The 16,185-nt window shown below is 38.9% G+C and overlaps 1 protein-coding gene across 1 annotated transcript; it reads right to left on the reverse strand.

The window, feature by feature from the left end:
• Nucleotides 1-9,327: 9,327 nt before the first annotated feature.
• Nucleotides 9,328-11,901, reverse strand: mesp2.S (mesoderm posterior bHLH transcription factor 2 S homeolog). Its single transcript, XM_018255329.2, has 2 exons — nucleotides 10,785-11,901; nucleotides 9,328-10,269 (listed from the first exon to the last, which is right to left on the reverse strand). Exons 1-2 carry the CDS (start codon nucleotides 11,493-11,495, stop codon nucleotides 10,159-10,161), a joined length of 822 nt encoding a protein of 273 aa, XP_018110818.1. The 5' UTR covers nucleotides 11,496-11,901; the 3' UTR covers nucleotides 9,328-10,158.
• Between the last annotated feature and the right edge of the window lie 4,284 nt (nucleotides 11,902-16,185).

The following is a 16,185-nucleotide window of genomic DNA, read 5'->3' on the forward strand; positions in this document are numbered from 1 at the left end:
GGTAGAGTTATTAAATGAAACATATCTAGTAGACGTGATGTTGTTAATAAATGGACACAGGAGTACAGAATTCTAGTGTCCATTGCATGCAAAAGAGGGATATTAGAAGCTTTTGGAAGAGCTACAAAACTATGGTGGTCACACTTTGGGTTTAGTGTGAACTTTACACTTCACTGTTCTCTGGTGCTCTCTAGTGGGTCATTTGAACATTAATTATAACTATCTTGAAGTAATGTACATGGTGCAGAAACAGAGCAGATACATGTGGTTAGGTAGGTAGGTTAACTGTTAGTATAACCTAGAGAGTGATATTCTGAGACAATTTGCAGTTGGGTTTAATTTTTTATTATTTGTGTTTTTTGAGTTATTTAGCTTTTTATTCAGCAGCTTTTCAGTTTGCAATTTCAGCAATCTGGTTGCTAGGGTGCAAATTACCATTGATTTGAATAAGAGACTGGAAGCCTGAGTAGAAAGACGAATAATAAAAAGTAGCAATAACAATACATTTTTAGACTTACAGAGCATTTGTTTTTAGATAGAATTGGTGACCCCCATTTGAAAACGTATTTTCTGCTTGATGACTGCCTCCCAAGAAGTGTGACCATTTCACACCATATTCGTGACTGTGTTTGCACAAGTGCCGCAATCTCCCTCCCTCTGTGCTTCTCCTGGAACAAAGTGTCACCTTGGGAAGCTCTGCTTCTATCTGTGTAGATAACCCATCAGTGCCCTGCTTGTGAAATGATGGGGCTATGGATGGGTGTCTTGGGTGACTGCAAGCTGTGATGGACTTGTGCCAGCATTAGAGTAAATAAATAGTGGGGACAACTGCAACCTCACTGCAAAGAAACAAGTGTGTTATAAGAGATGCTAACCATATCTATAATGTTTGCTTTCACTGATTCTGTTGTACCATGGGATGCAAGTGAGTAGAATGATATAATGTAACAGTGGTCAGTGTGTTTATTGGGAACCATGCACATCAGAACAGATAACCAGACTGTCATCAAAAGATGGTTCATGCATTTTTAGACAATATACATTTATACATGCCAAAATTGTAATAAGGGAAAGGCCAACAAAAATGCAGGGCCCTCATACAGTATACTGTATTGATTTCAGATATATGTTTTATATAAATCTGTCACAAATACTTCAGTGGTATTTCGTCTTATCTGTTGTATCCCTGTGGACATGCATTGAGTTATGGTGGTGAAACCAACTGATTCATTAAAAGGGCAGCACACTCTGTGTGTCATTGGACTGACCATCTGGAATTATTTTTGAAACCCTGATCCGACCCAGACCAACCTGGACCCACAACCTGTATTTTTACCCACTTGGACCCGCTACCCAACCTGCAACCAGATTTGTTCGCCATTAAACTGGAAGTACATTTGCTGCAAACCGGAAATGATATCATCAGAAGTGGGCGGGCAGAAAAAGTTTTAAAAAATGTTTAAAGGAGTAAAATGTAGATAATATAAATAAAACAAGAAATATACTGTAGATAAGACCTGTAACCTGCAGCATAGCACATATGCCTGAAAACCCACAAACCTGCACCTATACCCACTCCTACTCGCAACCTGCAGGGTACTCGCTTTTTTTGAGAGTAATCCCCGTCTACCAGACTTTTTGAAGAACTCTGCACTAGAGTGATAAAAGGCAGGAGAGGCATTCAGTTCTCCCTTTTCCTGAGGCTGCAGACCAGATGTACCCTAATCTATGCTTACATCTCTAGCATTTGAGGTGAGGATATTCCTAGCATATGGACTGCAATTTCACTGTCTACACTAAAAGATCAAAAATAAAAATTCAGTGGAGCCACTAGGGGAGGCTAATGTTCTCTCCTTGGGATATTTTGCTGGGTAATGGTACAAATATTTTATAAATGGTTTATGGCCAAAGGAAGCCTTTTTTAAGAACACTATGCAAATTACCAGAATGCAGGATTTTCCCCAGAGTTCCAGAGTAATTGTGAGTGCGCATTAAATTGCATTCAATGCCACTTTTGTGTGATGCCCCCATACGGATGTCAAAAAGGATCTGTTTGCAAACAGCATCACCAGATTTTATGCTGGCATTACGTTCTTTCTGGTATGCAGCTTTAATAACTGTATTAGCATTAAATTTACTTGGCACAAGTCAATAAAGTACTGGAAGCATGAAATTAAGGCTAATTTCAGTTCCAATACTCCCTTGCGTCAAGTTTAAAAGAGCATATATATAAATGGGTACAAATACCTTTGTGAATAGTGTCAGTGCATCAGTTCAGCATCAGACTGTGCCCTTTGCACATTGCACTTGCAATTTTAAATGAGCCAGTAAGTAATGGTGAGAGATATGGAAAGAAAGAAAAGGGAAAATTGTACTTATTCTGCCCAGCTTTCATTTCACCTACAGGTATTGTGATTGGTTGGTACCAATGGCACTTTTTTTAGGTGTCTTACATCAAATTTATGATCCTTCTGGTCATCGCAAAGTTTTGAGTTTTTATGGAAAAGATGCATCTATTTTCTGTTTAAAGGCAGTTTCATAGTGCTAAAATGTATGTAAAGTATTGTGTCTTGCTTTGGATGCAGAGATTATTTATTATCTAATTTTAACATTCCCTAAATTCAATTTCCCTGCAGAACCCAAAAGGATCAGCATCAGCATTCAGGCCCCATTCTGTCCCCACAATAATCTATAGACACATCTGGATAACAGTAGGAGAACATCACTGCTCTACTGCCAGGCCCATCTCTGTTGACTTTCCTGGAATAATATATGGGACTGTCTCCTGCTATTCACAATAGGTGTTGTTGCTAATTGCTGAGCTTCCTCTGTCAGGCCCGAATTTGCGGCAAGGCCGCATAGGCCCGGGCCTAGGGCGGCAAAGAAATAGGGGCGGCATGCCGCCCAGCCGCCATTCAAATGCACCAGCTGCGCCGGCGTTTTTTCGCCGGCGCGCTGGAAAGGCAGGCGCTAGGACCGCGCGGCCTAGGGGCGCCCAAAAGTGGAATCCGGCGCTGTCCTCTGTGCTGGATGTTCTTAGCTGCAATACACATCACTATGCATGATTCCATGGGCCCCTGCAAATCCACCTTTTATACGGAAAGCCAGTCATCATTCTGACAGGGATATTAAAGATTTCATCAATAAACTCTGATAAAACAGTACCCACCTTTGGCTAAATGGTCTTGCTCAATGATAGAATCCTTGGGGTTTTCTAAATCACCTCTAAAACTGACTGCACACACGTTGACATTAGTTGTGAATTTGGCCACTGTAGACCAGAATTGGTAGCTTATTGGCCAATGTAGGATGCCAAAACAATGGCCTGCCTTATAAAAAAAAATTGCAAATTTGCAAAACGTAAAAAAAAAAAATTCATGTAAGAATTTTTTGCTCACTCCAAACGCATAAAACTGAACTCAATGGGTGGTTTTTCTTGTGGTGACTTTTTTGTCTTTGCGACTTTTTGTCCAAATGCATTAAAGTCAATGGGGAGGTTTTTTCACTCCAAATGCATTAAAGGGGTGGTTCAACTTCAAAAAATTAGTTGTTTTCAGATAGATCACCAGAAATAACGACTTTTTCCAATGACTTTCTATTGTCTATTTGTGACCTTTTTCTAATATTGAAGTGTAAATTGGCATCTGTCACCTTCTGAACCAGCTCTGGTAGGGGGGTCGCCGACCCTGTAAACTGTTTTCATTTGTTTTCAATATAATGACCCTTTAACCACAAAACTGTCATACATTTCCATTTTATGTATTTTGGACCCAGAAATCTAGTCCAAACCATGAGAGCTTTTTGGAGATGTTAAAAGTCCCTGCACAGTACAAAAACATCTGGCACGCATTGATATAATTGGTTTATTTTCTAGCACAAGTGGCATTTAAATATATTTAGGACTGTCTTGATCACGCAGTGATAGTTGAGAAATAGCTGATCTAATGGAAATGGATCTGTAAACAAGTCGGCTACCAGGGAGGATATATTGTAGTCCGGCAGCTGGGATGTTTATAGGGGGCAGAGACTGGATGTCTGGTCTGATAGATACAAAGGCACTAATACACACATGCACACTGAGTTTTAAATGATCCAGCAGTGAGCTTAAGATTTCCCTGCTAATGTTTTGTGATTGCATGTTAATTAAACCTTTAAAATGCAAATCCAGGAGTTCAGAGCCGACTGTCTGCCTTCCAGAGCCTTTGAAAGCAAACATACTCTTTCTTCTGTCTGCTGTTCAGACCAGAGTGTGGATTTTAGAAAGCTATGCACATGTCTGCAGCCACTAGGTGTTCCTGAGGGGGCGTGAGTTATTGGCCATATATTATTATTATGATTATTAAAGAGGTTAACAGTGGTTGATGTATCAGCCCCTTTAAATCATATTGCCAGCTAATTCTCCTGTTTCAAGGGTTCCTGACTGACATCTGATTGGGGATACATTTTTGATTCAACCTGGGCGGTTTAATTGGACAAAGATCAACAGTTCTGCACTTCTGACTTCCCCAAAAGAGCAGATCTTTCAGAGTATGGGAATCTTCAGGGGTCAGACTTAATTAACTGTAGTGAAAATGGCATACACAACATTGTGATTACTGCAATCACCTCACACTGTTTGCTTCTCATTACCTTGTAGGATTCTCATTGCCTACAACATATCAATTCCAGGGCTGACTTACTAAATGGGCATAATTATCTTTTAATAATAGTGTTGCAATACAGTATGCCTTTGCTAAAGTGTGTGTGTCAAAGTGAGGGGCATGGATGCCATATGAAATCTTGGGACACCATACAAATAAATTATCAGGACCAGGACCTACCCTGAAGTAGGAGGGTCTCAGGGTCCCCTGTTAAAATAAAAAAAACACTGCTGCCCTAGGCCCCCGGGCTGCCCAAGTGCCCTGGTTAGTCTGACATTTGAGATCTTCATCTATCCATTTCTTGATCTGTCCCTTTTTTGCCAGAGTCAGTGCACTTATTTAATCAGATCTGTATTTAGGAGGGTGCATGTTTGGGAATCTACCCTGGCTCTGTACTCGCTAAGCAGTGCAGAAGACCAGTTTGGCCCTGAAGAACAGGGGGATGGAGAGAACCTCAATTTTCTTTTATTCCTTTTAGGAAAGGGGCTGCAGCCTCCAGCTGTTTTACAACTTGACATCCAAAAGCTGTCAGGGAGTGTTGGAAGTTGATTGCCGCATGCAATATTTTGCCCCAAACTTTGATTGGGGACAGCACTATTTATCATGGGAAGAAGCTAACAGTAGTTCATGGTGTTTGAGTTGCTGTGGTATTTTTCTAATAAGATTTTGGGGATCAAAGTGCCCAGTGTGCTACTGCCCTGGTATGGAAATATATGCCAGTGTTATTTGGCATGAGAAAAAAAATGAATTTACAGCCAGTGTCAGAAAAATTATATTACAATGAGCGTCCATTAGGGTTGCCACATTTTCTGGAAAAAAATACCAGGTTTCCTATATTCTTATGGGTTTTCCCTATAAATAACATTGGCATCAAGCAAAATTTTTACCCACCAGGCCGGTAAAATACCAGCCAGATGGCAACCCTTGCATCCATATAAACACAGAAAGTGCTGCACAGCAAACCTTTATGTTTATTACTTGTTACAATGTCAGGTGGGATAACTATGATATAACATCCAATATAAAGATTCTAGTCCAGCAACACACTGAGGTAGTGAAAAAACTGTTTTTATTGAGACAAAAAAAAGCAACATTTAAGGCTTTACATCAGCCCTTTATCAAGGCATGATACATGGCTGATGTAAAGTGCAAAACATTGCCTTTTTGTGGCACAATAAAACACTGTTTTTCACTAACTAACTGTTTTTCACTAAGGCTGCTACTGGACTGGATATTACATCTGTATACCTAAAACAATGGCTGTTTGACAGGTCCGGACTGAGAATTAAAATAGGCCCTGGAATTTCAGGTAGAAAGAGGCCCAATCAGCCCACACAGAGGCCCAAAAAGCCACCACCAGCCCACTAAATACTGACTTTCTATGGGACTTTATAGCAGCCCCTCTGGCATTTGCCAAAACCCACAGATTGCCAGTCCGGGCCTACTGGTTGAGATTTAGCTCAGGACAAACAGGGACTGTGCATTGGATAAACAGGTATGGGGCCTGTTATCCAGAATGCTAGGAACCTGGGGTTTTCTGAATAAGAGATTGTACTGTAATTTGGAGCTTCATACCTTAAGCCTACTAGAAAATCATTTACATATTAAATAAACCCAATAGACTGATTTTGCTTCCAATAAGGATTAAAGGAGAACTAATCCCTTAAAATGAATATGGATAAAAATTCCATATTTTGTATTCTGAATTTATTGCACCAGCCTAAAGTCTCAGCCTCTCAATAGCAGCAATGATCCAGGACTTCAAACTTGTCACAGGGGGTCACCATCTTGGAAAGTGTCTGTGACAGTCACATGCTCAGTGGGCTCTGAGCAGCTGTTGAGAAGCTAAGCTTAGGGGTCGTCACAAATTAAAAAAGAAGAAAATGAGGTTTGTCTGTAATATAAGCTGATGCGAAAGGGATGGTTATTCAATTTTGATGCTAATTGCACTGGTTTCTGTGCTGCCATGTAGTAATTATCTGTATTAATTACTAATCAGTCTTATATTGTGACGTTTTTTTATTTTACGTGTACTGAGTATTTTGAGTTGGTCCCTAAGCTCAGTAAGTGACAGCATCAAAGAGCTTGTGCAGTGAATCAGCAGAAAAGAAGATGGGGAGCTACTGGGGCATCTTTGGAGACACAGATCTTTACTGCTAAAGGGCTATGGTTGCCTTGGGTTGGTACAGAAGCCCAAAACAAACTATACAACATTTCTAGCTACTTTAGTTAAGCTTTAGTTCTCCTTTAATTATATCTTATTTTGGATCAAGTACAAGGTACTGTTATATTATTACAGAGAAAAACTAAATTATTTTTAAAAATTTTAACTATTTGGATAAAATGGAGTCTATGGGAGATGGCCTTTCCACAAATTTGAGCTTTCTGGATAACGGGTTTCTGGAATGATGGATACCATACCTATTTCTATTTCATAATTAAATGTTATAACTACTCAGTTCCGTCCATTAATATGAATAGAATACAAAAATGTGTTTGGCAGGCCCAGAGGCACAAATACTGGGCCATCAGCATAGGGATTACAAAATACTGATGGGCTATGATCTTATAAACAATATATCATTCATATATACACAGTATATATAGATATAGATAAATTGCCCTTTTATGTTTTTGAGATATTTCCCTGTAGGATCACTATACAGGACTTCATTAGTATTATGATCTGTAGGGAAACATGGTCCTAAAATACAGAATACAGATCTTATTGAGTTTGTATCATCTCTCCTTCACTGTTATTAATATTGATATTGGGATTATTTTTCATTTATTTTTTTTATTTATATATTTATTTTTCTCCTCCCTCTTCATAAATTATCAATGAACCGATCAGCCACGTATAGTTTTCCTTATATTAGTTTCAATCATTTTTACAATTTGCAGAGTTAAATGTGGGTTTTCTTGTACTCTGGGCTGATGTGTGCCAATAACAACCAATCAGGTTTAGCTTTCATTTTTCAACTTGGAGCAGACTGCTATTAGCAACTGCACTTGTGCAATTCATCGTCTATGTTTATAATTCAGCCCCTGCATTCTTAGCCCTATTGAAAACAATTGCTTTAACTCAAAGATGTGAAATTGCATAAAGTGAGATGTATTTTTTATGAGAGTGACCTTTCAAGGTTCGATTGCTGCCATTTAGTAAAAAGTAGTAATCACTTAATTTCAATTGGCTGGAAATAGGAATCCCTCTGTGACAGGAGCTTGTCGATAGTAGATATATGTAGCACTCATATATCTACTAAGCCTGTGCTTAATTGGGATTTGTCTGCAGCTCTAAAGTGACAATATTATTAGTGCTATTTCTCTTCCCTCTTTAAAGATAGATATAGATGATCGTCAGATATTCTTGAAAAGTCCCTTATTTTTAGCAAATATTGTGAGGTTTATTACATTTCCAGTAGTGATGTGCTTTTACAATTTTAATTGACCTGCACCCGAGTCCAACCCTACACTGTAGAACCCACACCCGACCCTAACCTGGTGTGCTCTCCTATTTATATACCCATGCCCCGGCCCTGCCCACTGTGATGTCACAGAAGAGAGGGGTGGGGCAAGCGAGTGTAAGTATTTAAAAAAGCAAAGGTGGGGCACTAAACGGGGTGAACTCAGGTTAAGACCCCACTCAGAAGTCAGCGTGAACCCACCTGACCTATGGGTCCTGCAGGCTTTAGGTCGGTATGTACATCACTTATTTCCAGTGACACCAGACAGATCAAACTTTTAAATGGCAACTTAGATAGTAAAGCACAACCTCATGCCACACAGGGCTGACACAAAGAATCAGTCAATCCACAAAGTTGTGTGTGTGCGCCCAGAGCCAGGGTCGTATTTATAAAGCTGCTGCCCTAGGTACAGGCCCTTGGGTGCCTATATAATTAAAATTTATTTTCAAAATAAAATGTAAAAATCCCGCCATGGGAGTTGACACTTACATTCAGCGGCGGCCTTGAGTGGCACTGGACCTAAATGCAGCCCTGCCCATTGTGCCATTTTGGGTGCAGACAAATGTTGCAGATTTTGGCGCCAAAATGCATAATTGCAAGTTTTGGCACAGAAATCGACTTTGTCTGCCTGGGTCCAAAGAAGTGGCTCTCGGTGCAGACACAGAATGTAGAAGATATGAGCAGAGGGGCCCTGTGTAGCATTGACCTTAGGGCTAGTGCTTGGGTAGGCAAAATAGCTTTTGCCCTGGGCCCCCAGATTTATAAGTCCCTTTAGGGGAAAGGGAACATTAAAGAAATAAGCATTTTATATTAATCAGCAATTCCTATATAATTGTATTACTGGTGTTAATCTTGTATCATACCCCACAGTGGTTATAATTTAGAATTTTATAATGAACCCAAGAAGCACGGGGCTTAGCAGGAAGATACTCATGTCTGCAACCTAGAAGGAATGGGTGCATTTGGCTTGACCTGTATTATCCTGACATGATTGTCAAGGTAAGTTTAATGTCCTCTGTTAGTAAAGCTGAGATTCCAAACTCCCTACCTTCACCTCGAGCTGTTTATTGCATAACCCTGTTTCCTGCATTGCCAGTAGCCCACACATTCCCTAACTCCATAGATGCAATAAACATTGTAATAAAAAACAGAATTTCTTTACAGAATGTGTTTAAAAAGAAGCACACTGATTACAGTTGAGTTGATGAAATCAAGTCAGTACCTTGCATTTATTTGTACAAATAAATATATTACACTCTTATGACACAAGCATTTACATATTTATATATATAGAGAGAGAGAGACTTTCCCTTTTCATATATACTTTTCAAACTACAATATCACAGCCATCTCCGTTTTTAATAAAGCCATTCGCAAACACTGCATATTGCGGCATATAAAGCACCACAAGCAGATATTGGCAAAGTGTATGTACTTATAGGCAGCTGCAAAGCAGGAGCACTGTGTGACACTACAACAAAGTCTCACCACAACAACCAAACCAAATCTGACTTTTATATATGTGCAGATTCATGGCACAAGCATGCTACCTATACCTCTTAAAGTGACTTAATGTGCATTATAATATCAATATATGTACCTAAACCCAAAGTGGAAAAGAAGTTTTTTAAATACATCTTTACTTGGCTCATGTAAAAGGTGTAGTCATTTTTTTGTTCCTCCAGGGGGGGATAGTGTTCCCTAGTTCTCGTTTCTGTTCCTTGGTCTGACAAACAGACAGGCTATATGTAGGCAAGGTGTATATTCAGCATTTTTGCAGCCCAAACTACCATAAAGCTATTGAAGTTTGTGCAAACAATGAAATGATATTCTAATAAATTATGTGATGACAGCATCCCTTAAAGCTTGCCTCTGAGGGTAGGAAATAGAAATAGTCATTGAGCAAATGATTATTCAGTGATTAAAGCCAAATGATTAATTATCAGGGCACTAGTGAATTGGTGGTGCCTTCTTCAAATCCGTGTTTGATAAATGTTCTTTCCAAGTCTTTCCCCTCGGGGACTGATAACCGATCATCTATGCAAAGTCTGTTAGTTTATAACCCACTGATCAACGTCATTAAGCGCATCTGAGAATAACAGGCTGGAGTCGCTCTCTCTGGGTGTCTGAGCAGCAACTGAATTCAAATCTGCGGCTTCAAGCTGTAGAATAAATACATATGTCCATTAATATTTACAATTTAAAGAGAAACAAAGATGCTTTTTAAAATGATTTAATATTATTAGGCAGCCCCAGCTTTTTAGAGCCTTGTATTTGGATGGGGATGTTTTATTAGCAAAATTTCTAATTTTCATATTCCCCATTAGTAGTTTACTCAAGCCTTCCTTTTCATTACACTTTGCGAGAAGCCATTTTTACTTATAATAAGATGCTCTGACCTGCCCACTAAATCCCACTGCATATAGAAATGCACAATGAAGGAAATCATAGTACTAAATATCCTACACAATTTGCTAATGCTAATGCTTAAAAGGAAAGTTGGCCTCAATTTCATTTATTGCATTTCTATTTCTCTACATTAATTAGCCTTAACCTCACCATTCTAGGTCATTATAAAATACACAGATGCATTGTTGCCCAAATAGGTAAATGCGACACAATTTATGCTATTTGCTAAGTCTTAACCAATAGAAAACTGAAGGAAAAGGAGTATTACCTGATACAAATGTGTCAGTCTCGAGCAGTAGTGAGAGGAAAGGCTGAATTCGCTTAATGAGTTGGATTTTCTGTGATATTCATAAGATGGTACCCAAGCTTCTAGCTCTGGGTGTTTGTTTGCAGGTTGCATGGAAGGAAATGTGGCTTTGGAGCACTGATATGATGCATCATGGTAAAGAGTAGTCTGAGGCTGTTGTTGATAGACCCTGCATGTCATATCTTGGCAACTGTCTGTCATTTGTGGATATGAGTTTGGCTGCATATCAAGCTCTGGTTTTCTTCTGTTGGTCATTACCTCTTCATTTAGACCAAGTAGATTTGATAGGTGAGATATGTAGCGTATGGTAAGTCTTAGGGTTTCAATTTTCGTCAGTGTCCTGCCAGCCGGCACTACTGAGGGTGGCAAATATCTTCTGAGGTTTTGAAGTGCTTTAGAGAGGCTTCTCATCCGCATTTTCTCCCGCTCACTCGCACTTTGTCTCTGAGGACCTACCATTCTGCATCTTGTTCTTCTTGAGCCCTGTGGTGACTCCTGTGTTTGGTGAGGAGTCATGTTATATACCTGGGATTGGTAGTTGCAAAAAGTCTCCTTTGGTGCAGCTAAATGTGCATAGCCAGGAGACAGATTGTAAGAATCTGATGACACAGGAGATTCTGAGCATGAAGATGCATAGGTCCACTCACAGGTCTGAGAGCAGTCTTGTGGCATCCTATGGCTTGGTAGAACAAGTTCTGTCTGACTCTAGAGCAATGTACTTCTCTGTCACTGACTGTGTAGGCAATACAGGGAGATGGCCGTCCACTGGTTTTTATACCAAGTGTGGAGGTGTGAAGAGATTTCTTCCCAGGCCTACAGAAGTGTCAAAATCTTCAGCCCATTGAAAAGGTCAGATGCAGGGGGTCTCTGGGAAAGTGAGCCCCATTTGCAAATGTGTGAAATTTGTCTCCTTATGTCCCTAATTGATGCTGCAGTACACTCCTTATGTGTGCTGGGAACAATTATATGTGAGACAACTGCTAACTTTCTTACTCCAAGTGTCTTTCTCAGACTACTGTGAAATGCTCATACCCTTCCAATGGGTTCTCTTCTGCCTGATATCTCAGGGATATTTCACACAGCTATGGATGAATATGAGAATCATTATATAATGAAATATACTACACTTATACCACAATAAAAAATGTGTGAATAAATGCTCTGTCTAATTCAATGGGTTTCTAATAGAGCTGTGTGTACAATTAAAAATAGAAAACCCCAAAATGAGTCATATTAATTAATTAGAAAATACAAATATTTTTTATTTTTTTACACTTTGTTACCCAAACATTTAGTTTTGATTCACAGAAATCTGTAAGTAGAAATGGTTAGTTTGAATCATTATATGTTTGTAAGGGGTTGTAGTATTTACAGGTATAGAATTTATTATCATTAGTGATGAGCGAATCTGTTCCATTTTGCTTCGCCGACAAAATTTGCGAAACTCCGAAACTTGCGAAACACATTGAAGTTAATGGGCGTCAAAATTATTTTGACGCACAACAATTTTTACACAAGCGACAATTTTTACATGTGCGACTTGTTATTATTATTGTTATTATTGTGATGCGCACATACACAAGTGACTTTTTTATGGAGCGAATTTTTTCTGCCTGTGAATTTTCAATTCACAGGTGGCGAAATGTGGAAATTCACCACAAATCCATGCCTGGTGAATAAATTTGTCCATCAATCAGGAATACTCAAGACATGGGTTTTTCTGGATAATGCATCCTTCTGTAATTTGGATCACCAAGTCTGTTAAAACAAACATTTAAACTCCAGCCATTTTCATTCTAGCACTCTGGCACTCGGAGCACTTCCTTTTCCGAAGTCGCCCGAAGTTTCCATGGAGGAGTTCGAGGAGATTAGTCACCCCGAAGAAGAAGAGATTTGTCACCGGGCAACTAATCTCCCCGAATCGCAGCGTGTGTCTCTGCCCTAAGATCTCTTATCCGGAAAGCTGATATTGAGAAAGCTCTGAATTATCTCCACCATCCATAGAATCTATTTAAAGCAAATAATTAAATTTTATTATAGCCTTTGTCTTTGTAATAATAAAACAATAACTACGTTGGCATGAATCCATATTAAAGAAAAACAATCCTACTGTGTTTATTGTTTAATAGGTTTAATATTTAAATATTTTTGGTAGGCTTAATCTATGTTGATCGAAATCCTTGTCTGGAAATAGATTCCATACCTGTGTTCTGTCTGTATATTATATGCATATTTTAAGGCAGTATATAATAATTAATAATTGTTAATAATGATCAACTCTATGCTCATAAATCAGCCTTAATATGTTTATTGTTTATTGTACGTTGCTTTGTTTTTAATGAATAAACAGAACTGATACTTGTGCAACTATTGTAACTAATACAGCATTGGTACAGGTACTGCATGGGTTGTGGTGCCTACAATTATGAATATCCTATTGAGTTTTTAATGTTTTATTGCAGCCATAAAGTATGAAGATCCATATTACAGAAAGACCCCTGTCTGAAAAAACATGGGAGCCAAGCATTCTAAATAATAGAACTCATCTTTATTACATTGGAGTCCTGAGAACAATTACCGTATATACTTGAGTATAAGCCGAGTTTTTCAGCCCCCAAAATATGCTGAAAAACTCTACCTCGGCTTATACTCGGGTCAAGCGCAAAAACCAAGAATAGTCCAAGAATAGTCTCCAAGAATATTCGCCGGCGTCCAAGAATGGTCACCAGCATCCAAAACGAGACGCTGGCACCTCCAATGGGAGCAGAACCCCTCAATTTTTTGATTGAAACTTACCAGAAGCTGCTGCATTTCTCACCCTAGGCTTATACTCGAGTCAATAAGCTTTCCCAGTTTTTGGAGGTAAAATTAGGTACCTCGGCTTATACTCGGGACGGTTTATACTCGAGTATATACGGTATGTATTGTTTGTGAAAAAAGAACTATGTTTTTTTGTATGTGGTTTAGCACCTACCGCTCTGCACTTGCATTAGTAAACAATGTATGATGTATCTCCTAATTAAAGCTAGAACTTAACAGTAGCCATGCAGTAAAATTATCAAACTGCCTCCTTTGCATAATAACCCTAGTGGGCTACTCTGAAATACTAGAAGTTCGCCATGAAAGTCTTTATACAAGCATCTAATTGGGTCTGTATTTATTAGTATGGTGCACAATATGGAGCAGGTCAGGACGTTCTGCTATACATTGATCCCTTCTTGTTCCAGCATAATACTTTTTCATTCTTCAAGTCTGACTTATGAATCTGCAAATCAGATACGGTGAATGTGTAGATTAAAGAATATCATAGTGATTATGTTAAAGGGGCGGTTCACCTTTTTAAGTTGACCAATTCTAAGTAACTTCTCAACTGGTCTTCATTATTTATTTTTTATAGTTTTTTTAATTATTTGCCTTCTTCTTCTGAGTCTTTCTGGATTTCAAATGGGGGTCACTGACCCCATCTAAAGCAAATGCTCTATAACGCTACACATTTATTGTTATTGCTACTCTTTCCATTCAGGTCTCTCCTACTCATATTCCAGTAAATTATTCAAATCAATGCCTGGTTGCTTAGGAAATTTGGACTCTAGCAACCAGACTGCTTAACATTGCAAACTTGAGAGCTGCTGAATAAAAAGCCAAATAACTCAAAAAACACAAATAATAAAAATGAAAACCAATTGCAAATTGTCTCAGAATATCACTCTCTATGTCATACTAAAAGTTAACACAAAGGCGAATGTCCCCTTTAATGCTAAAAACATTCTCAATATTGTGTGTCATGGAAAGGAAGGACCTGGGGAGGAAGGGGGCATTTCCTTCCGTTAAGATATATGTACATCATATATTTAATGATAGAAAGATGAAAAGTTTGTCTCAGAAGTTTGTATAACATGCATAGGCCGGGCACATGTCCTTGCACACTGCACCTGTGCTTTCTAGATGAATAAAGTGCTAGGCTGTATGTGGGGCTGGCTGGGGGGCATAGACTTCCCTTATCCTGTTAGGGAGCAATGGGGGAGTGGGGTGCTGGGTGCACAGAAGCTGTATTGTTATTGTTTGCCCTGTGGCAGCTGGTAAAGTTTCTATCTTGCCTGAAACTGCAGATTTTAAATCCAGTGCAAAGTGCAGCTATACCGGCAAGTGCTTAGTAACTTAGCACTAATGGCAAATACTTTGTACCCCTTTATGCTCTTGCATCTGGCGCATTAGTAGCCCGACTTCCTGGATGGGGGGAGGGATCTGAAGTCATAGGGGGAAGGATGTGATGTCACACTGCAGGGTGATGATGTTGCAGGAAGGATGACATAGCGATTGGCTAATCACCGTATCAGTCTACGAGAACACTGCCAGGTTTTCCTAATTTGGAAAAGCAGGCAGGCAGTTTTGACCTGGGCAGCCCTTCTGAAAACCAGACTGTGTGTGTGTGTGTGTGTATGTATGTATATCAGCATTATTGAGGTGTAACAGAAAACAGTGCCATAGCACAGACTTGCATCTGCAATAGGACTTGTAACCAGTGCACCAGAACTTTTAACCCAAAATGACCCAAATGAATTCCTTGTGAAATAAGTTGGATAAAAAAATAGCATATTAGTTCTTTTTGCAATCCCAATGCTGCCAATTAGCTTTAATATTATTGAGTTCCCAAACGCTTACGTAGACCTATGACTGGATCTGTCTAGATTGTTCTTGTGTCAGTATAAGTCTTGTGTTCCTGTGTGGGTCTGCCTTAGCCCATAGGTTCCCAGGTTATCATTCAAAGAACTAACAAAGAACAAGAAATGTGCCAGATAGAATCATAAAGTGTGTGGAATCCTGCACTTGTCCAAACACACAGCCAGCAAAAGTGAGAATTCTTCACACCTCAGGCCTGGCCTGGAGAGGACAGAGGCTGATGGAGTACATGGGAAACTACAAAAAGAGAGGGACTATGTGAGACCTCAGTTCAGGCAGAGATCACTGAGTTCCCAAGGGCTAAAGTATTAATCTCTGACTTTTTGTATAGTGAAAGCTTCTGGCAGTCCTGATAAAATAAAACAATATTCATTCTTCTTTAATGTTTCTGCAAAGTCTGAATGCATTAAAAAAAAAAAAAAAAAATATATATATATATATATATATATATATATATTCCAATAAGTTCTTCAAACCTCTTCAGAACATAATAGATTTTGATCAATAAAAAAAGTTGTAATTTTTAATAAATAAGAAAAAATTAATAAATCCGTAACTGTAAACATTTTCAGCAACATTTAATTTGATCTATTTGAAGTGTGAAGAATCAAAACAATCTAACCAAATTATACCAATTGTCTAGCTTGGACTGTGGAGAAATAGCTTTCCTATATTAACTTGT

Source organism: Xenopus laevis, chromosome 3S, assembly GCF_017654675.1.
Source record: "Xenopus laevis strain J_2021 chromosome 3S, Xenopus_laevis_v10.1, whole genome shotgun sequence".
In the NCBI taxonomy this organism is placed as follows: Eukaryota; Metazoa; Chordata; class Amphibia; order Anura; family Pipidae; genus Xenopus; species Xenopus laevis.